Consider the following 22893-nt stretch of genomic DNA (forward strand, 5'->3'; position numbering starts at 1 on the left):
TGAGTTGAATTGCTATACTTCCAATCCCTTGTCACATTCCCCATGTTTTATGTATGTTGTTGTTTTGTGCAGTCTTGTTGCTGTCCTTATGCACACAACAACACACAGCCTATCAAGATGCCGTATAGCAACCTATGCAAAGCAGGCAACCTTCACACAACCCCTTCGCAGTCCCCCTTTGTGTTGCTTTGTGCATCCAAAACACATGCTCATAACCCCTTGCTCGTAAGCCATCACAACAACCGCCATGGATGCATCAAAGGTTGCCTAGTGCAACACACTACATCATTAAAGCATCCCCTTGCATTACTCGAGCCTAGCAGCATTATCGATGGCTCAACGCCCAACATTGTAAGTAACCCATTTGTCTCGACCAACCCCAACAGTGACAACATCCTTGAATCAAGTGTCAAATGCTACATTACAGTAACAATGTTCTTGGATGATTACTAAATATTCTTGGATGTTGGAAGGCTATGTTGATGAGTTTTGTAGAATCTCTCACATCTAATACTACTCAAGCATAGCATCTAGTTCAACTTTAAGTTCCAATCATCTCCGAAGATGAAGAACCTATGGATGCACCATGCTTAAATTTGGATTCAATGTCATAATTCTTAGCCATCATAGATTTGGATTCAAACCGCATCAAATATTTATGTGAGTTTCACTATTAATTTCAACAAAAATAGATTTTATAAATTTAAGTGTATAGTATATTTAAAAACATTTCTTGGAACGACGTGTGCAGACAACTGGTGAGAAGAAAAAGAAATTAATACTACTTTACATAATTATTATATCTTAAAATGTTGTCACAAATGCTGAAATGAAATGAAATGTTATCACAAATAGATGAGAGGGTCTCAGGGTAGCTTAATATACACTTAAAATCTTAAAATCATCACTTTTAACCTCAAAAGTTTCACTTACATTTTTTCCACCAACTTCATTTAAAAAATTTTAATACTTGTACTATTCATATATTTTTTCACTAACTTTATTGTAATATTTTGAAGAAAAAATTACCTAAAATAATCTAACATTTCATCGATTTTTCTATAATAATCAATGAATAATTCCAATTATTATGTTATTTGCCAAGAATATTGTTGTCTAATCGGTAACCTACTATTCTAGGTTAATTAGCCAAAAAAAAAAACAAAAAATAAAATAGAAAAAAAAAAAAAAAAAACAAACCCCCTGCCACCATTGCCATCACAAGCATAAACTTCCAAACTACCCTCCGGTTCACAACCACCATCTTCAAGAACAACCATTCACCTCTGCCCTCCCCTAAAGCATTGATAATCATATTATTTTTGTTCCAATCCGCAAAGATTAATTACTTTGTTTTGCCTTATATAAATTTCTCCCAACTTCAATATTCTAATGTTAAATGAATGTCTTAAACATGAATATTTCCAACTTATCCATTAACAGACGAAATTGCCTAATAATGCAGACAAAGGATGAAATTCCTAATAATGCAAGTGAATGATCTACGAAATTGACCAAAATTTGTTAAATAATATAATCTAGAAAAATCTAAGGAGCAATGCAGTGGCGGACCCAGCTAGGGTCAAGGCAATCTGAAAAAAAAGAGTCATTTCCCTAAATAATGTTTAAAAAAAAAATTTCCCACTTTACCTAATTTGGGAAAGAATTTCCCAGAATACCGTCCACGTGGAAAAGTCTTTTTTTTTTTTTTTTTTTTTTTCAGACCAAACCGCCACTTGAAATGGCGGTTTACATAAAGCACAAAAATGCCACATGAAGTGGCGGTTTGGTCAAGGCAAACCGCCATCTCATGTGGCGGTTTGATCCCTGGTAAACCGCCACTTCATGTGGCGGTTTGCTGGTGGCCTGCAACAATATTTTTTTTTCTTTCATTTTCCCTAAATAGTGAACGTAACCTGCATTAAACTAGTTCAATACCATCTATTCCATATTAATCAATTACGAACCAGCTTGATTTGAAAAAATTAATTATGAAAATAATGCGAAGATATATTACAATCATGAACATACAAAGTTAAAATCATACAAGAATATACAAGAAGTTAAAATAATATAAGAATATACAAAGTTTGTTAAACTACAACCCCCGGCCCCTTTTGTTTTGCGCACCGGTGGATGATGATGGTGTGAACTCGTCAACCTCCGCAATGACATTAAAAGTAGGAGCTTGTCGTTGACTAGCACGCTGATATGTGATAATCCTTTGCGGAGGCGATGGATGTGGCGGAGGAGTGTTGATGGAAGACAGGGGAACGAACAGCGACATAGTAGCGGATGTCGATGGCGATCTGGAAGACCGACACTGAGTAGATGAACGCTGGCGGCCTCTTGTGGACCGAGAACTGGATCCTCCGGAAGAGCTACCTCGATGGGCTGAACTCCTTGGAGAAGGAGTGTGGAATGTGTCATCTACGTCGCCAATGACGGGTGGAGTCGGTATGAGGTACTCATAACCCGCTTGACTCAATGCATCGGTCAACGACGCATTAATGGAGCCTAAGGTCTGAGAACATAGCCGATAGCCCACGTCAACTAGCGATGTAGCGGCCCCTTGAATCGTGTCATTACATTGTATCAACACCGATTGGATGCGCTCAGCCTGTTTGTTATCATTATATTGTTAAAACAGTTACTTAAAACTATTACTATTTGTTATGAGTGTTGAAAAAAAACGTACCAGTAACGTAGATGTCGGATGGTAATGTGATCCTGGCTGCGCAAATGCGATGTTCGTTAAGCGTAATATGGAGATGCGCCTGTACCAACTCATGTACATAGCAGAGCTATGACCTGTGAAGTTATCTCCTCCAACCAATGTAGATGCTCGGTCGTTCCACGCATCTACATGCGATCTATGTCGTACGAGGTAGTTCTTGTCCCCAGTCCTCCGATCGATCGCATGTAGTTGACGTTGGGTGTCATAGGCTTGCGGAATTACCTGCTCCAAACCGAATTGACTCATGACACGATCCGGGAGATGTAGCTCGACGATGTCAAAGCAAATAAGAGGACAACGCGATCTCCAAATCTCGTGGCCCGATGTACATATGTGCGGTAGAGCTTCCATCTTAGCCGCTGTGTAAGGCTGCCATGTCATCTGTAATAGAAATCAATATGCTTAGTAATGTATACAATTTATTCATAACTAATACAAATAGTAAATGTTACTAACCTGCTCGTCCCGTTGTCGATCTAGTGCGTCCCTGTAGTAGACGAGAGTATGTGGGGAGTGGGATCTCGAAAGATATACGCGAAGCCAGCTGTAAACAAATAAACATTTTCATTTATCAAAAAATAGTGAAATTATGAATTTGAATAGTGAATTGAGTGTTGCTACCTTACTGCCAAAGGATCCATCCCGCGCCGATGCTGTGACCCTAATATCTGTTCAAAATCATCCGCGTCATCTTCCTGATCATGTTGCCCATCCGGTCGAACCGTCCGAATAATGGGCCTCCCTATATGAATGTGCTCCCATGACCATATCTGTAACAACATCAAGCATCCACCCATGTCCTTGGCACCCTTACGAGATGCTCGACATAAGTTACGATACAGATACGCTAGGGTAGCACTTCCCCAACTGTACTCATCTACGCGCTCCAAGTCTCCCAGTAGAGGGAGATAGATCAACTGTACCGAGTCGCCGCTCTTGTCCGGAAACAAGATGCATCCAAACAGGTACAAAATGTAAGCTCGGGCATGTCTGTCAACCGTCACATCATCTGCATCATCCTCAAGCGCGCTAAAATGCTGTCGAAGCCAAGTCAGCTTCAATGACGATCCAACGATGATCTTCGGCTGTGAGGGGTCTTGAGGGTTTTCCGGCCAAACCCCTAGCAGCTCATGTATTAATGCTGGCCAATTTCCCTCCCCATGACCAATGACTGCTTGTCCTTCAACCGGCAGTCCCATGATAACTGCCACATCTTGCAACGTGATCGTTGCCTCGCCAACTGTGAGGTGGAAGGTATGTGTCTCCGGCCTCCACCTCTCCACCAATGCAGTGATAAGTGCTTGATCGAGCTCTAAGCCCCCGCCCAACAACCGGTGAATGTATCTAAAACCAGCTAGCTCGACTACGTCTAATACCCTGACATCCACCTCCCACCGTAACGTACTCGCCTGGTAGTGCTGACGAGTAACCAATTGGGCAGTGGAGCCCTCCCACGCAGCTACGCTCCTGTGTGTCGCCTGAAGCGTAAGCACTGATGGATCAACTGGGCCCGGCATCGCCATGATCGCTGTTACGTGTTTTTCATCGCCATAAGTGTTATAAAAATCATAAAAATATCATGACTTCCCTCGCATTATCCAAATTTGCAACCAATTCAACATGTTTTTCAATGGGATAATGATCTTTCATGTGATATCTCCACCAATTTGCTACCAATTTGCAACCAATATCATGACTTCCTCACCCCAATACACTATAACGGGAAGTGTAAATTTGAATACAAGAATTTGTGATACTAAAGTATTAGAACACTTATTATAAGGTTCATTTCAAATATAAAAGCTAAAAATAGCATGAATATATACAAAAACCATTAAACTAACCCTACAAAGTAATAAACTTTCATTGAAGCATTTCATCAAACACTTTATATGCATACAAAACAAATCTTAAAATTCAACTACAAATGTGTAAAACGTAAGCATAAATCATGAAAACAATAGAATGTAACAAACATTTAACGTTTTTATAACTTCAATTCAAAACAATAATGAACAAAATAAACAATTTGCAAATTGAACAAAAATTAGGGTTTTATTCATACCTTAAATGAGGATGAAAATAAACTAGTACACAAGGAGAAGATGGGAATGTAGTTGATTAGTTTAGTGGAATGAGAGTAATTGTAAATTTAAAGTAAATGAGAGTGAAGAAATTTTTTTTTAGGGTTATACCGGCAAGAAGCAAGAAGAGCAAAATGAATTGTGAAAAATGTCGAAGGAAGCTGCTGTTTTGTATTGATACCAAACCGCCACTTCAAGTGGCGGTTTACTCCACATATTAATTTTTTTTTTTTTTTTTTTTTTAAAAAAAATTCACTTAACCAAACCGCCATCTCAGATGGCGTTTTACTTCAGATGCATGAATAAAACCGCCATTTCATGTAGCGGTTTTATTAAAAAAAAAAAAAAAATTTTCTCAAAGCAATCCTACGTGGACGGTAAACTTGGAAATACTTTCCCATTTTAAGGAAAGTGGAAATTTTTTTTTATTTTGGCCATAGATTGGGAATAGACTCGAAAAAAAATCACCTTTAAAAAAAAATAAAAAAAAAAAATAAATTGTGAAGAGGCGTGCTGGAGAAGCCAAAAACATTACTGCATCTGCATTACACCATTACTCTCTCTTCTCTCTCTAGTCTGTAGCCTCTTCCTTCTCCAAATCTCCACCGCCTGACCGCCACAACGTCAACCGGCACTGGGCACCGGCCAAGTTGCTTCGTCCGTTCGTCGCTTCGAGCCTTCGACATTCGACAACCGACAGTAAACAGTTCGAGTGTTCTGTTCGACCTTCGATTAATCGATTCGCGACGCTTCCAGCTTCCTCTTCCTCTTCAATTCCATACTTCGACTGTTCGACACTTCGTCACTTGTGAGTTCCATGCTTCCATTACTTATTTAATTGTTAATTTGTTATTGTAATTGTTAATTTGTTTAATTGTTTCATAGTTTCATAGCTTCATTAGTTCATTGTTAATTTGTTTGTTGTTCTATATGATTGATTGGGCTATTAAATAGCGTGTATTCTTGTATTTATTTAATCGGGTATCTTGGTCGTAATTAGTTTGTGTGTTCGAGTATTTATAACTCATAATTAATTTTCTTAAAGTTGTTTGACCCAACTTGGTTTTTGCTTAAATAATGATAATTTAGTGCGCTTTCTCTCCTTTGCAAGTGTTAGTTGTCTTGCTAGTTGGGTTTAGTGTCTCTATTAAGCTAGGGTAGAGAATCAGATTAGCAATGAGAGCATGAGTTCACTTGGAAGTTTGGGTTTGTGTCTTTAATTTTTTGTATTTTTCTAGCAATTTCTACAATTTTCTGAATTTGAATGATTTTAGCAAATTGATTTTTTTTTTTTTTTTTTGTTTTAAGGGTTGATTATACCATTAAGTATTTTCATTTACTGTATCGATTATTATACCACTAAGCCATTAAGCATTTTCAATCTCTATTACTGTTTTTGAACTTCAGCCACAAAATGTTCCCAAGCTCATTGTGTGGAATCGATCTTGATTTGTTTTCATGGTCCTTCTTACCGCATAAAAATTTATGGAATTGATTCCTGATTGATTTTCCTATTTGAAGTGATGTTGGAATACCAAGTGTAGTTCCGGTTGCTAAAAAGAATGTTAATTGTACTTGGCTTTTTGACGTACTTGCAAACTTGTTAAATGTGGTGGGAGCTTCTTGTAAGAGAAGAGACCTTTGGAAGTGGGAGAAATTGAAAGTGGATCGGGTTTGAATCAAGAACGTGGTTTGAGTAGGCCGGGAGATACACGTTGGGGATTTGATATTGTAAATTGTAAATATTGTTTCTATTATGTTTTCTATTTTTCTTTAAAAAAAAAAATTATTCGGACGACGATCAGATTATCCGAACGACGTGACGTTCGGATTTTGACCCCCCAATTTGAAATTCCTGGGTCCGCCACTGGAGTAATGTATCTAGAAATAAGTAAACAAAAATCTATGATATCCTAGAAATATCTAGACTAACACTCTAAAACTAATAGCCTAGAATTATCTACAAGTTGTAGAAAAGACTAGAAACATAATGATGGTGAAAGCACCAACATAAAAGCTCTCTCTCTCTATATATATATGTTGCATGCTCGCATTTGTAACCAAGCCACATAATACAAAAAACCTTTTTTTACAAAAGCCATCAACTCTCCTCTTTATTTTTTCATATTAGCATCTTCAATATTTATTAACCAAATTCAATAATCCACTACAACTTTCGCATATTAATTCTAACAAAATTCCTGGATAATGGTTTCTTTCTAATTGTTGTGTAAACCAAATTGCCAAACAATTTATGAGAAGGTACCATATAAATCCTATTAATTAAGTGGTGGTGTTTTTTCAGATTTTTTCTTCCATTTTTTTATTTATTTTTCTTTCTAATTTTACAAAATAACCTGTTAAACAGGTTAAAGGTCATCCGAAAGTACACTTGGCAAACACACTCTAAAGTTGGGATTATCCAAGATTAATCGAAAGTTGGGGTTATTGTAAGAAAATCGGTGAAAGATTAGATTATTCTGGGTAATTTTCCCTATTTTTAATGCTTATGGTTTTCCTTTTTCTTCCATTAAATTTATTATTTGATAAAATAATGTATCCATTACCTAATTTTTTTAAATTCCCGTCAACATGAACCACTTCAAAAAACAGAGTGAGAATTTGAAAAAAAAAACTATAATCATTGAAATTTAAAATTCCTAAAAAGTATAATACCAACATTATTATATTTTTATTTAAATTAATTCCTTTGATACTTCCTTTATTACCTAATACTTGCTACACTTTTTTTCCACATAATTCAACGAATAATGTGAAATTAAATTTATTTATTTTGACTTGATGAAAATTATGAAAATTTCATATTAAAAAATGAGGTTTTAAGAAGATAAAACAAGATAACACATTATTATATTATTTCTTATGTATGAGTCGGTATTATCGAAATAAGATTGAAAATGAACAATGTTACTATTGAAAAGTAGCGAATGTTGTGAAACGAAGATTTATTAATTCTTTTGTAAAATAAATAATTTGTTCGATTTCCTACTAATTTATGAAATGACCCTTAAAAAAAATAAATTTTTACCCTATATTTAAAAATAATAATTTTATTTGAAAATATATATTTAACTCAGATTTAACATTTGCAAGTAAAAAAAATTCAAATTTAAATTTTAAATTTAAATCAAATCACAATTATTATAATTATTAATAAAATAATTAAAAATAAAAATTTGAAAATAACTTCTTAAACCATGTCACTCCTAAATTCTTGACTTATAACAAACACTGACTCAAGGAATTAGAAATTCAACATATCAAACCGACACACATCACCAGAAGCCCACCGGCGGCAACCGCCTCACTGCCCACTCCCGGACACCTCCCTCTCTCTTGTCTGACCGGAAGCCCAGTTACCGAGGAGCGACCCTCACGCCATTCGCTCCTTCTTAACAATCTTCATAGCTTTCCTTCCATATTTTTAATCTCCACTTCAAATCAGAATGGAGAAACTTAATCTCATACTCCTTGTCAGAGCTGATGAAAAGAATCAGCTTTTTGTTGGATCTCATTCTTTAATAAGCATTTTCGTGGTTCTTCTTCTCTATCTTCCTTTCTCTTTTAAATCGAGGTACACAACCCACCAAATTCATCTTTAAGAACTTATTTTTTTCATATCAAAATTTTGAAATCGCTTAACTGAATTTCTGAAATTTTTTTCTTAAACGTTAAATTCATGTTTGTTGATTATACGTGCTTGAATCTTGTTGTTGGTTGAAATAGAAGTTAGATCTAGAATAATAAAGAGAAATTGATGTGAATCTGTTGTAATTTGAAATGACACTATTTGGGAGTTATTTGAAATTTCTATATAGTTATTTGAAATAAAGAAACCCTTAAAACCTGTCGCAGCCGCCAACCACTGACCAATAACTGCCACCTTCATCCATCACCGTCCGCCAGCGTCCGGCGTAAACTCCACCCTGGCAGCCCACCGAGCCTGCCGCACAACCGCAGCCAGCTACCAAACCATGAATATATTTTTTTCTTTTTTCGTTCTTTCCATGAAGTTTTAAATTTGTGCTATTGTTATAGATTTTTCATTTCTTCGAATGTTAATTGTTAAACATTATTTGTTCATCCATGATCAATGATTATACAATACCCCAAACCATATTTGTTTCTCAATTTAGGGTTTTTGGTTTAATTGGTGGTAAATTTACAAATTTAGGGTTTTATATTTAGTTTCTTGGAATTTATTAGATTTTCAATTGATTAGTAATTTAATTCTACAATTGACTTCGGTAATTTGTTTGAATTTATTGAGATAAGAGTTTAGATAATTGATTTAGGGCTTTTGGCTATACATTTTCAAGTGGTTCATTAGTAATTTAATTCTACAATGATTGGAGAATTGAATCATTAGGCATTAGCTGGTGAAAACATGAAGTTTTGACATAGTGTAGTAACTTATTATGAAGTATTAATGATAATCACATTCACAGTATTTGGACATTCAATTTAGCTTTAGAATAAAATGTGTTGTTGGTTTCATATAGAATTCTCCTTCTTGAAGGAAGTGTATGTATAAATGTAGAGTTTTGTAATTATTGAACAATAGGAAAATGATTCAGACGTTATAACCAATTTAGGAGAGTTTGATAGAGATATTATGGGAAATATGTAAACTTAAAATATGACGAATATTTGATCCCTTATGGAAGAATTTTGCTACGAAGACCATTAGCTATAGTTGAGGTGAGCTTGGTTTGTTTGTCATACATGTTCAGTGTGTACCCTGTACTTCAATTTTTACCTTTTGGTTTGTAATTACTGAATGATATATCATATCGTTGTTTTCTTAGATTAAGATAATATATGTAGTGTTGTATCTGACGTACAAGTGTTATTTGGTTGACGGTTGGAGAGTGGAGACCTTAACATAAATGGATAGGTATCTCAAAAAAATGGATTTTGATCACATTTCGTATCTAGTTCAAATTCCGAATTTTTCTGACATCACTTGCTTTTTACTGGATCCGCCATTGCGTGTACGAGTGTGCTAAATCATGAAAAAGTACAATATTTTGGTCAAATAAAGTGTCCAAGTGTTGTGCCTATGTCCAAGTGTTGAGTATGATACAAAATGAAAAGTCAGGTTAAGAAAGATTGTTACTTCTTTTATACCCTGCCAATTGTTGTTCGGGTGGTGGAGCTCATTGACATATCTGTTTTATGATCCCACATCTAACTGGTGAAGTAAAATTTGTGTTTTTGTTATACTTCTATATCATCGCATTTAGTCAATACTCAATAACTGTGATAGCAGACTGATTTACTGCGCATTATACTGTTAAGTAAAATACGTTGCTCCATTCAGGGGCGGATGATATCGTCGACCGAATATGGCCAGACCCATTTAAACACAAAATTTTCATTTAGATTTTTGATTGGATCCCTGTCAAGTGTTATTGAAAAAAATTATTGGGTTGAATTGTTTTGTGGCAACAATACTCATTACTAATATGCCATATTCTCCAAGATCTCCCAAGTCCCAATTCATTAGTTTGACTCCACATGTATTCTTTTATTTTTATTTTTATTTTTTTTTTAAACTTTTTTTTCCCTCAATTCTCGACATATTCAGTAAATTCATCTAGCAATCAATTCCATCTGCCATCATCGAGTTGAGTGGCCTAACCAAAATTCTTTGTGATCTGTAGTCGCCCAACAATTTATCACGTATGCCCTTTGATCACCACTTTACAGTTTGAAATTTAAGAAAAATGGGGATTAATGGTGTTCCTTGCTTCTTTTTTTAATTACAGATGATTGACTTTGGTATATTATATGTTACTATTATTATAATAATAAAATTGGTTGATAGTAGGGTTTTTAGTATTATTATAAAATTAAAATTCACAAGTATTTGTCAAATGATCAATGATCAATAATGGTGCTAAAGATTTGAACTTTGGTAATTAAAACTATAAATGCCATAAAATTAAGTGGAAATTTCTTTTTAGTTATTGAAATGGGTGAATCAATATGTAATTTTGTTAACTCGTTGGCAATCTATATATATGGGTAAGAAAAAACACATTACCTTCTTATTTAATAAAAGAAAAGAGCCTGAAAAAGATCGTATTGCATATGATGCAACTTTTATAGAAAGCCCTAGTTTAACTAGGAGAACAGAAAATGAAACAATTTCACCTTCTAATTACGATCATATTCCAAATCGAAGAGATGAAGAAGGTCCTGTTGTGAAGAATATTGACATAAATAACATTAGATCACTTCTTTAGAATATGATCCAGTGTTACGTCCACCAATGTGGGAGTATCCAATTGATAAACATGATGAAATAAGAGCAGCTTATCAGATTATGAAACCCTATCAACCTCGCTTGAACAGTTATCCATTTGATGAGCACCAAAACACATTGTCATTGTTTTCAACCCGCTTAGCATAAGTGAGCTTCCTCTTATTAAGTAGGAGGCAAATATTTTGCCTTTGGTAAAACTCGCCAAGATTCGCCACTGGCTTCATTCATGTCATGGTTTTAAGCCTAAATTTTAGTTCATTTCATATTAATGTAAAATGACATAATATGCTGCATCCAACCCATCTTCACCCATCGTATCCCGACAGGTTTCTAAGGTGGAAGTGCTGATTCTGGAATCTGGATTCAAAGATGGTCAATAGTTGTTGGGAAATTGTCCATATACCGGGAAAACCACCTTTATCACCTACCCATCAACCTACAGGTTTTTCTCCCTCTCTCGCTCATTTGTTATGTCCCCATTGGTTTATCATGGTAGTGCAATTTTGGTTTTATTGAATGCTGAAGTCTTAACTAATCAAGGCTGAAAGTCCTATCCTCCTAGGGCTTGTAGTTAAATATTGGATGCATTGAATTATTTTGACTTGCATTCCTCTTATCTTGAGGATTAAAGCTTTAATCTATTGGGACTTTTTGATATTTTACTAACCATTCAAATTTATACTCCATTTATTTCACAGTTAACGTCTTTGCATCGGTTATTGATCCAAAACTCGCGAACACTTTAGTGAGGTATGCCAATATATGTTATTGGTATTATTTTTACAACTTACTATTTTTCTTTTTGCAAACATTCTTAAAGTATTGAAATAAAATATTGGAGTATGAAGTATCACAAAATAAGTTCTTGGTGGGGTAAATGTTCAAAATTACTAGTCATTTGGGTTTTGATTGCTTAATGTATACAAACCCTAGCAGTTATATGAGCCAAAATCTTTAATAGCCAATAGGTTTTCGGAATGCATAAATGATGTGAGGTGGAGTGTCAATATTTAAGGGGGTAAAAGAAGTCAAACTAATGAAATGAAGGTAAGTAGAAGTGCAAATGAACTAATTGAAATACTTGTGAAAGAGATAGAATGAGAGTAAACTAAAAAAGATGAAAGAAAAGGAAGATGAATTCCGTCATTTGGAGAAAAGTATTCCCCGACCCTCCCCTAGGGTAAATTTATACCCGTATATAAGGGAACTAGTTGCTATTTTATCCATTTTTCATTACTTTCTAACCAATTCTTCCGCCTCTCTAACAATCAAATTCCTTTAATCTTCTGTCTAATTAGCTTTTTTTCCTACTCTGACTTTTAGTTACCCCTTAAATATTTACACTCAATCCAAACGAGCCCTAAATAAGAATTGGTTTTAAGTATCAATCAAGTTATAACAACCATTTTTAGCTTGGCCCAATTGCAACCACCGCCATTTTAAATATATATCAACCTAAGTAATGATCCTTAACCTATTGGCTATCACATTGATATTCTTCACAAAAAAGTAATGCTATCTCACTAAGATGATTTACGTGACTTATCTTAATACGAACAACCTATTTTAAAGTTGCTATAGGTTAGTCCCACCCCTGCTGTTGGTCGAATTTTATTTAGTTTTCACGTATTTCATCTCCAAAGAATATTTTCTTCACCCTAACCCGATCATTCAACTTGAAAGTTGAAACCATTGATCTAATGAGTTTCTTTCGTTTGATTGTCAAAAATCGTTGATTCTGAAATTAAATGTACTTTGAGCAACGAGATTAAGTTGGTTAAGGTATTATGGTGCATTGAGAACACTGAAGGCGCATGGGACAAAAAGTTAAATTGAGAGCAATTTTTTTCAACACCTTCACCACATCAATTGAATATCTAGCTAATCAACTCTGACTAGCCAAACGTCTATCGATATAAGATTGGTTTCCTACTTCCCGCTCATGATTATTACTCTAGTAGCTGTGACTTTTGAGCCTCAACAAGTTTCAACTTCCAAAAGATTATTTCAAGCCACATAAGAATTTTCAACAATTTTATCGTCCTTGATTAAAATTATCACGTGCGAATATCTTAAACTTGTGTAATTTATGTTCTTAGTGTGAATTCTAAAACTTTTGTCTCAAAAATAATCATAGTGATTGTTTTCCTGTATTGTGTTCTCAAATTGATGTAGATAATGCAAATTAATGTAGGAAATTGAACAAGATTACCCCATTGGAAAATCTTCGACATGTGAAGCGAGTTCGTAAGAGTTGTTTTGATGGTAGGGCTCTTTTGGCTTTTCCAAGCTTGTTTGACTTCTCATCTTACTTTTTTATTTTTTATGTTAAGAGATATGAATCTTAAGTTTTCACAACACAACTGATTTTAGCATAGCCATGAGACACTTGAAATCCAAAATTTATGAGTAAATATAATTTATGTTTTCAGTATTAATGGAATTGTAAAATGGAGACAAATAACATAATGGTGAAATAACGGGCTTTACATGTTACGTAACAGTCAAATGTCATAAAAACTCATGCACTGTTTGAGTCAAACAGGTTACATAACAAGCGTTATGTTACATAACAGGGGAGTTTTAATTCCATGAGTTTGAGACAAATCTTCATTTGGCCTTTAAGCCTTAGAACTTCATATTCAGGGTCATTTCGCTTTGGAGGAATTCTCCTTGTGCTTTTCGGAGGCAATTTATACCTTCTTATCTATGTGAGAGACATCTTTTGGAGGGATCACTTCACTATCACCACTAGGAATCAGTTGAGAAGCAAGATCACAATTGTCATTTAGCTCAAGTGTAGATTCAAAAGTATCATAAGTAATTACCTCCACATTTGAATGCTCGAACTGGTCAAGTATCCTCCAATGGCTGATTTTGCTTTGCTTCGTGGTTGTCTGGGTGGCATTGCCTACTCTCTTTGTAGGATATCGTCTACACTATTCTCCCCTTAACATCTAAGATGGCGAAAGTAATATTCCGTCTCAATGAAGTTACAAAATCACAGTCCATGGTGGCATACATTCGATTTTTAATAGATCAAGACAATAACCCTTTTGATTAACCCTATATCTTATATAGACACATTTAACGACCCTTGGTTCTATACTTATTTCTATTTTTCTTAGGTAGATGGACATATGCAATACAATTGAAAACACGTAGTCGCAGAGTGAGTTTTTAGATATTATAGTGGATAGTGGAATTTTATGTTTACTCTCGGCCGAAAGACGATTGATTAAGTAATTAGTAGAAGCAAGTTCCTTAGATCCATGTTGTGTACGAACTCCAAATTCTATTATAATTGCATGAGTAATCTTAAGTAGAGTTCAGTTTTTCTGTTATTCCATTTTGTTGAGAAGTATCACGACAGGTAGTTTGACGAATAAGCTCTTGTTTAGAAAAATATTGTTTCATGTCCAAGTTTATATACTCCCTCCGACCTTAGAATTCAAACTTGAGTTTGAAATTGAGTTTGAATCGTTTCATAGAAAGAAAACAAAGACCTTAGAAACTCATTTTTGTGCAATCATCAATAAAGGTCACATAGAATAGGAAATCGTGTGTATCATACTTGGGTACTAGACCCCTTACATCAGATTGGATTAATACAAGCGATTTATAGACTCTACTTAAGCTAGATGGATATGAGTGTTTTTGACTTTTGGTCGAGATATATGCCTCACAATTGCATATTGATTTTGAACTAATTAAAGAGAAATAAGATGTTCTAAATACCCCAAAGAAGGGTGCCACATCCAGAGACAACTTTCGACTGATCCATGAATACGCGAAGCATATGTGAGACATTGTATCCATGTAGTACATCTTTCATTGTACCACGTCCAATGATTCTCCAACGGAATCTATGAGAACAAAAAGTTCATTTATCTTGTCAATTGGCTAATTGACAATAGTTTGTGAGATAAGATAGGAACAAAAAGACTATATATAAATTAAGATTTGGCAAAAGCTCAATAGTCCATGCCCCTTTACATCTATACAATCTCCATTGCTTAGTTTTTAGAGGCGTGAGACGCACCGAGGCGCAAAATGACTTTTTTACCAAGGTGCATGGCGCAAGGCATAGACGCGGGATTTTCATATGTGAAGCACACAATTTCTGTTAAAGGCTCCAAAATCAATTCTAACACATTTAATACTAAAATCAATTTAAAATTCATATTATTACAACATATAAGTTAGATAAATGCTACTTAAGCACATAAAGTCATAAGATAGCTTAGTTCTAAGTTGTCCATATTCTCTTGCAGGATTCAAAGGGTATGAAGATGCAACAGGAGTTGATGAAATCATTGTTCAAGCTGTAAATCATTATACATTGAAGTCAAGACAAGCACAAGCAAAATTAAATGAGTCATTGTAATTAAATATAGGAGTAAAAGTATAAAAAGAAGTAAAAAAGAAAAAAGAAAAAAGAAAAAAAAAAAGAAATCTAAGCATTATAAAATAAAATCTCACAAAGAAGAAACAAGTGAAAAGAAAGAAAGAAAGAGAGACAAGCAATCGAAATAAGAAAAAAAAAGAACAGAGAGAAAATAGAACAAAGAAAAGGGAAGAAGAATTTCTTGGTCAAGAATGGTGGCAACTTGTAAAAGAGAAGACCCAAAAGGGGCCTTTTTGTCTTCTAAATTCAAATAAAAGTTAAATCCAGTAAATCAAGCAAAAGTAAGTATTTTAGTACCTGAAACTAAATAAAGCAAAAACAGAAGGTAAACATGAGGGCACGAGGCGCTCGCCTTTCCCTTGCCTCTTATACTGGGCTGTACCTTGAGTATTTGAGGCATGCTTCTGGTCGCCTTGGTGGGTGCTTCACTCTTAGGCGCGCGTCGGGTGCACATTTTAAAACCAAGCTCCATTGGGTGTTTGAATATGAGTTTTTGGGGTTTAATAGGATTTTTAGATTGATAGGGTCAAATTTCATTGTATTAGCACTCAAAAATTCATTCTCCACCCTTTTGAGTTGTAAGGTCAAGGAGGTGGATGCAACATCCTCTTCCTTTGTCTTAATAGCATTCTTTCCTTGACTGGAAAAGACACTTTCGTCCTCCCTCATTTTCGTATTGGTTTAACTATCTTTCCCTTTCTCCCCATTTCGCTAATTAAGCCGCCATTCCTCCAAGTGCCTTAGTTCTTAACCGTCCGTGGTAAGATTTTCCATCCCCCCTTGCTAGAATGAGGATTTTCCCGACCAGCTATGGTGAAGGGTTTCAGTTGGATTGAACTTTTGATTTTGATTGTTTTATAGCTATTTTGCTGTTGTTTACAAGTTGCAAGAATCGGTTTATGGTACCGATCTCACCAGTTGGGTTTTTTTCAATGGATTTCGGTCCTTTTTCGCCATTTCCGGTAAGTTTTGTGGTAAATGACAAAACCTCTTTTCTTTTCCGGTCAATTCGGCCTCTGATAACAATGTAAAAGTAATGACACAAGTTTAGGGTTATATTGTGTTTTTATTTTCGTGTAAAAAGAACAATTACAATGGTTTTACTTATACACCAATCCGTTGCTAAAATTATCCCCACACTCATGGGTGAATTGCTCATGTTGCTATAAGCCTATAATTACAAATAAACTAATTTCCATATGATTGCATTTTTAATATGCAACATTAGCGTTGGATTGTTAGTAGATTTTATAATCATACATGGATCTATCTGGACCTTTAATACTTGTTATTGTATATATTGGATTCTACATGGAGTGTTTTCTCTCTTAACTAAAATAATTTCTTCATAGGGAAAGTCCAATTATCCGTGATCTTGTGTCTAACTGGTGACAATGGCGTTGATCTGGGTAGCATGCCTATGGATTTGTTGGAGCTCACGAATTACTATCATTTGAGTCCCTTTGTAACCCAAGTAGGTAACTACGTGTTCAAACATTTAGCAATTGAATAAATGTCATAGTACAATTTAACTTGCCGATATATTCTTTGTTGTCAGTTTTGTTAGATCCTTATTTGACAAAAAAGAAGATTTACAACAACCGCAACATTAAATTGCCCCAGTGCCATTAATTGGCTCCCACCTAGGGTGGAGTTTGAGGGAAGTGTGTGATGTATGCAACCTTACCCTTGTTGTACACTTGCTGGTGATAATATATAGGTTTCTATTGATTGACCTAATTAGTAAACATCTTCAACATCTTCACATAAATAAGAAGTGCACATGATTTAATGAGTTCATTTATAATCCAAAACCAAAGAACTATAAATTTTTGGCCCTAACGAATTAAGGGGCAAAAAGGAGAAGATTTAAAGATAAAAAATTTAATGTTTTCATCGAGAGGTTAAATTGCTTGATCTACACTCTTTGTTATCTCTCTAATTTATAGGTCTGCAAATATGCTGCGACAACAAAAGAGGAGTGGGAAGAACAATGTAAACTATGGCCAACCTCATTTCATCCACCTACATAGTGAGATGCTAATTTTTTAATTTTATTTTCAGTTCAGAGATAGCGTGTTCTCTATCTTCACGGTCCTTTTTAGTAATTAATGACCCTTTCTTCTGTTATATAAAATGTGCTTTATATCAAAAACTGAAGTAAGTCTAATACTCAAATTTCTTGCATCATTAGCTCTTGTGATGGTTATCTTCATCTTGGCATCAGGAACTCTTGCCTACTTGTTTTATTAAATGTATTTCTGAACATTGAAAGTTAAACATCTGTTCCTCATTCCCTTGTATATCAATTCCTTTTGATTTTTATGTGACAGCAACATTGATGGCATCACTGGTTTCAATGAGGAAGACTCAAAAGTGGTTTTCAACTACATGAATGTTGTGCTAAAGTTGTCAAAATCTGCCGGTAGTCAGGTATGATTCTCCAAGAAATCTACTAAGCTTTATGTACTTAGAAAATTGATTTTTTAAGCTGCTTTTGGAATTAGTACACATGTGTCATGTGTGTGTTGGAGAAGAAGGGGGGGGGGGGGGGGGGGGGGGGGGAATTGGTCATACTGATATATCATATGTGCGATTTCCACATTTGCATTTTCTTGAGTTAATACTCAAAAAACATAAATTTCCTCAACCAATCAGCCAGTCTAAGCTCTTAACATCTAGTTTCACTAGCTTGTGTTTTGATATGGTTTCTTGGGTAGATACTGTTTCATGTGAAAAACATCTTAGATCTGGTGCGTATAATAACATAGCAGTGAAGTCACTAAGGTGCTATGTGTTTAGGCATCATATTTACTTCTCATTTATTAATTCAGTTTCAATTTTTACAGTTTTAGTTTTTTAACTGGTTACTTTTAGATTGTACAAGATTAGTTTAAATTGACTAGGTGCTGTTTTTTAGTTAAAGAAGCCTGACTTAAGTCTTTTTAGTATCTTTATTAAGAGCAGAATATATATTTGGATTTAATTATGGACCATCATTTTTGTTCAAAGCAGTTTGTTAATGCTGCGGTTATTGTGGATCCATCTTCAAATCTAGTAATTACAAGTGCGTGTGATGAAATGTCTTCATGGAACATGCATCTTGATGGAAATGAAGCGCACTTGCTAGACTCAACGGAAGGCACAAAATTTCTTGATGTTGCCAATCAATCTTCATTGAACTTTAATTTGAATGGTTCACCTTGTGATCTTGAAACATCTCGCAACAGAGTTTCTTGTATAAACCCGTGGCAGTGGTCTCAGCAACATTCGTCATCACCCATGTCTTGTTCTTGGAACCCTCTGCGGCATGCTGCTATGGTTGCCATCGAGTATTCTGCTTCTAGGGATCGACATCTTTACCCTACTGTGGAAAAAGCTGATGAAAAATGTTGTCAATTCGATCTAGATGCAGATTTAGTTGCACGATCACCGGTCAAGCGACAGAAGAAAACTTTAAGTGATGTGAGTTGTCTTATTATCAAGGAATTTTCCATCAGCGGTTTTCATGCTGAAAGATATCTTAGTTAGTTGGCATCACTCTATTGTCCATTCTGAGAATGTTGTACTTTTAAGATAACTTTGTGTTCTGATCCGTTGCCCGTGTTTCAGATAAAAAATGATGATTATGTTCCAGCCAATGGTTTTCCTTCCGAATCAGAAAGACCTTACCTGTGTACTGGTTATGATATTTATCTTGCCTGGGAACCATGTGCAATGTAAGTTCTGGAAATTCATCGTCTTGAAGATTCTTTTGTTGGACTTGCGAAAGTAAAGAATAGACTTAAAGCAACAAGTTATCATATCGTTTTACACACATTTGTGTCTTCTTTCTGCAATTATATTACACTATAATTTCCTCTAAAACTCATTTAATTAAGGATTAAGATTTAGGAGTCGCTTGGACTGAGAGTAAATATTTAAGGGTGTTATGAATGGTATCATGTGTGACTTGAGTGTAAAATTGAAGTGTGTATTCATGTGTGTGACTTTGAGTTGTGGAATCCAAAAGGGTGTAATTATGTGGAAGAGTATTCATGGGAATATTATTGGTGTTAATGAATGATAATGAAGAAGTCAAAAGGACTTGGTTTATGATTGCTCGATCAGAATTCTGTCAGAGAAAACAGAATGGTCGCTCGACCTACCCGCTTGACCGAGCGAGTCTTATTGGTTGGTCGAGCGGTCAGACAGAATGTATCCAGAAGGTATCTGCTGCTTGCTCGACCGAGCGAGCTCTCTGTTCCAGTCGATCGGTTTCTCTGATGTGCATGGAATGCTGTTTTTCGACCTTTCAAGTTCTTGGAGTTATTTCATATTATTCATTACTCTATATTAACTCTGTATTCAAATGAGCTATTGACATTTATGTACCTAGTACTATATATAGAGCTCTCATATCACTCAAAATATCATCAAACACAACCCCTAAGCCGAACACATACCCTTGTGTTTTTTATCTCTTACACAATTGTAATCCTTCATTTGTGATATAATATAAACAAAAACTACACACCTTGGAGGATGTAGCCGTCATTGGGTGAACCTCCTTAAATCTTTGTGTCTCTTTTGCTTAGTTTACATTATCAAACATTGTTTTGTTCATTGTTGTTTGTATCGTTCTTAACATCGTAACGATCTTGGCAAACATCTTCAAAGGGGATAAAAAAGTCAAACTAATGTAATAAAGGTAATTATAGTTGCAAATGAAGTTATTGAAATAGTTTTGATAGAAGTAAAATGAGCGTAAACTAAAAAAGATGAATAAAAAAAGAGATTGATTTCTTGTATTTGGAGGTAAAAAATTTCCTCACCCTCAAGGTAAATTTATACACTATAGTTTGGTATTTTCTCCATTTTTCATTACCTTATAATTAATTCTTCTACCTCTCTAACAATTAAATTCCTATAATCATCTATCTAACTAACTTTGTTTTTCTAGTTTGACTTTTATTTACCTCTTAAATATTTGCTTTCACCCCAAGCGACCTTTTAAGAGGAAAGATGTAGGAAGTTAGGTATAGTATAAGATGCTATAGTTGATTACTTGATTTTTTGTTATGGAGACTGAGGCATTTGATTCCAGGTGTGCCATGGCTCTTGTGCATCAAAGAATCAGGCGTATATTCTATGCTTTTCCGAATCCATGTACGGGTGCTTTGGGCAGTGTATACAGATTACAAGGTGAGAAAAGCTTGAATCATCATTATGCTGTGTTTCAAGTTCTAATGCATGATGAAGCTCTTGGTGGTGTTGAAGACGCAAGAAGAATCGATAAAGACGATCGATATAATGACACACGTTAAGTCTGCATGTGATCAATCACAAATATACGTCGACATCATCATCTTGCATTAACATCACGAGGAATGCAAAGCTTTCAGATGCGCATTTTCTAATTACACTGGTATTTTACTGGTAACATTGATTTATTAGAGGTGATTCAAAGTAATTTGATGATGTTTTTTTGTTGGTAGATTTCTTTTCTTTAAAACCATGGAATCATGGACTATCAAAGTAATACTTATACTTTTCGTTGTTAATGAGCGCTGATGCTCATATGCAATGTCGCCAGCATTTTTGGTAAATGTACATTTGCCCCTCACTGAAAAAGGTTTGATTTTTTAATATTTATTAAACTAAATGTTTGTCAATTAATTTCAAATTAATTTTATTAAAAAATGAAAAATATGTTCAAGTTGCACAAAATGACAACTCGACATAGGTTAAGGCTCACAAAATTGTGACTCAATATAGGTCAAGTCACACATATTGTGTGATATGGCCATTTAAAGGAACGTTAATTCATATTTATGTTTTATTATTATTTTTTTTTTGATGTTATTAATTATTTTTAGGAATAATTAGATTAAATATGAGGAGTGGTTTTGCCATTGTGAAATTCTTTTTGCATTGGCTATTTCGAAAGATACAGTTGGAAAAATATTGAGAAAATGTAAAATATACTCCTATAATCCTGGTATTGAATACAAAGGATGCGTTGATGCGCTTTTGCGTGATTTGTTCCTTGTTTTACAATAATAATAATAATAATAATAATAATAATAATAATAATGGTGATGGTGATGCCCACCAAGGTAAACACCCATTCGACTTTGGAATGCCCTAATGTGGACAGATTCAACACAAACGAAAACGCAAACCCTAGACCTCAAATTGATTTGGGGGAATTGAATCAAGTGATGAAGGAAGTGCTAGTCAACGCCGGTGGACGGACGTTGTCCTAAAACCACTACAGTCTCCGCCAAAGAACCAGCAGGAAGCTGGACAGTGCAACCCAGTTCCAACAAGGGGCGTGCATATGGAAAAGTGTGATCTTCAGTTCACATCAGCCATGGAATGCGTAAATATGCAACATAGTCCCACGAAAATGCAGCAACCCACAATGGAAAGTAGTGATATTCAAATCACCACAGCAACCACCACATTCAGAATACAGTCAGATAACCCTCCTGCTACTCGTACCATTGGTAAAATCACAAAAGAGGATATTGTTAATGAAGTTAAATTCTTTGAAAATGCCGTTGTTTGCTTTGTGATTGGGTCTAATTCCCCCATGTGCTTGATAATTTTGTTAGAAGGATATGGAAAGACTTGAATATTGATAAGATTGGTATGGTAAACAAAGGTGTTTTCTTAGTAAGATTCAACAACAAGAACAAACCTGTAGTATGACTGGAATTTTATTTGATAAGAAATCGTTCATTATCAAACCCTGTAATGCCACCATGTCATATGAAAAAAATAGCTTAACAAGAATGCCGATATGGGTTAAACTACCTAAACTTAATGTGAGATACTGGGGTGAAAAAACTCTCCGTATAATTGTGGGTTATCTTGGAATTGTGATTAAGATTGATACAGCTACCCTGAACATTGACAGAATGTGGTATGCTAGAGTGTTGGTCGAAATAGACATAAACAAAGGATTCCCCGAGGAGTTGTTTTACACAAATGAGTATGAGGAACTTGTAGCTCAGCAAGTCGAGTATGAATGGATTCCTTTATGGTGCGCAGAATGTAGGACTAGATTGCTAAAAACCACACACCAAAAGAACTTGAATGTGGATGAGCATGGCTTTACACCAGTCAAAAAGAAATGGGTGAAGAAAAACAGATCTCAGCCTAAGCCAAAGAATGACACCATGCAAACACATATAAGTGACACGCTTATTAGCGAGCAAGAAGGGGAAACATGTACGTATCCACCTGACAACAAGGATATTGGGCAGGAGATCAGGGAAAAAACGCTCTCAATAGCAGGGCAAAACAGAACGCTCCAAGGACACATTGATATCAGTAACGGATTTGAATTGCTGCAAAACTTAGAAGAGAATGAACTGATCTAGCA

The 22893-nt window shown here is 35.0% G+C and overlaps 2 protein-coding genes across 5 annotated transcripts; one reads left to right on the forward strand and one right to left on the reverse strand.

Moving 5' to 3' along the window:
* Positions 1-1795: 1795 nt before the first annotated feature.
* LOC130810698 (serine/threonine-protein phosphatase 7 long form homolog) lies at positions 1796-8960 on the reverse strand. Its single transcript, XM_057676837.1, has 7 exons — positions 8951-8960; positions 8689-8785; positions 5379-5589; positions 3359-4155; positions 3194-3281; positions 2699-3118; positions 1796-2620 (listed from the first exon to the last, which is right to left on the reverse strand). The coding sequence occupies exons 1-7, from the start codon at positions 8958-8960 to the stop codon at positions 2099-2101; spliced, it is 2145 nt and encodes a 714-aa protein (XP_057532820.1). The 3' UTR covers positions 1796-2098.
* Positions 5339-21153, forward strand: LOC130809741 (tRNA-specific adenosine deaminase TAD3). Of its 4 annotated transcripts, XM_057675522.1 has the most exons (11): positions 5339-5629; positions 7190-7305; positions 11440-11555; positions 11812-11863; positions 13308-13378; positions 16874-16995; positions 17471-17553; positions 17855-17954; positions 18537-18986; positions 19134-19240; positions 20608-21153. In XM_057675522.1, exons 3-11 carry the CDS (start codon positions 11483-11485, stop codon positions 20825-20827), a joined length of 1278 nt encoding a protein of 425 aa, XP_057531505.1. In that variant the 5' UTR covers positions 5339-5629; positions 7190-7305; positions 11440-11482; the 3' UTR covers positions 20828-21153. The 4 variants fall into 4 exon arrangements, with proteins under 4 accessions (XP_057531505.1, XP_057531504.1, XP_057531507.1 ...); XM_057675521.1 differs by lacking the exon at positions 7190-7305; XM_057675524.1 differs by lacking the exons at positions 11812-11863; positions 13308-13378.
* The last annotated feature ends 1740 nt before the right edge of the window (positions 21154-22893 follow it).

The sequence above is a fragment of the Amaranthus tricolor genome, chromosome 4, assembly GCF_026212465.1.
Source record: "Amaranthus tricolor cultivar Red isolate AtriRed21 chromosome 4, ASM2621246v1, whole genome shotgun sequence".
Taxonomy (NCBI): domain Eukaryota; kingdom Viridiplantae; phylum Streptophyta; class Magnoliopsida; order Caryophyllales; family Amaranthaceae; genus Amaranthus; species Amaranthus tricolor.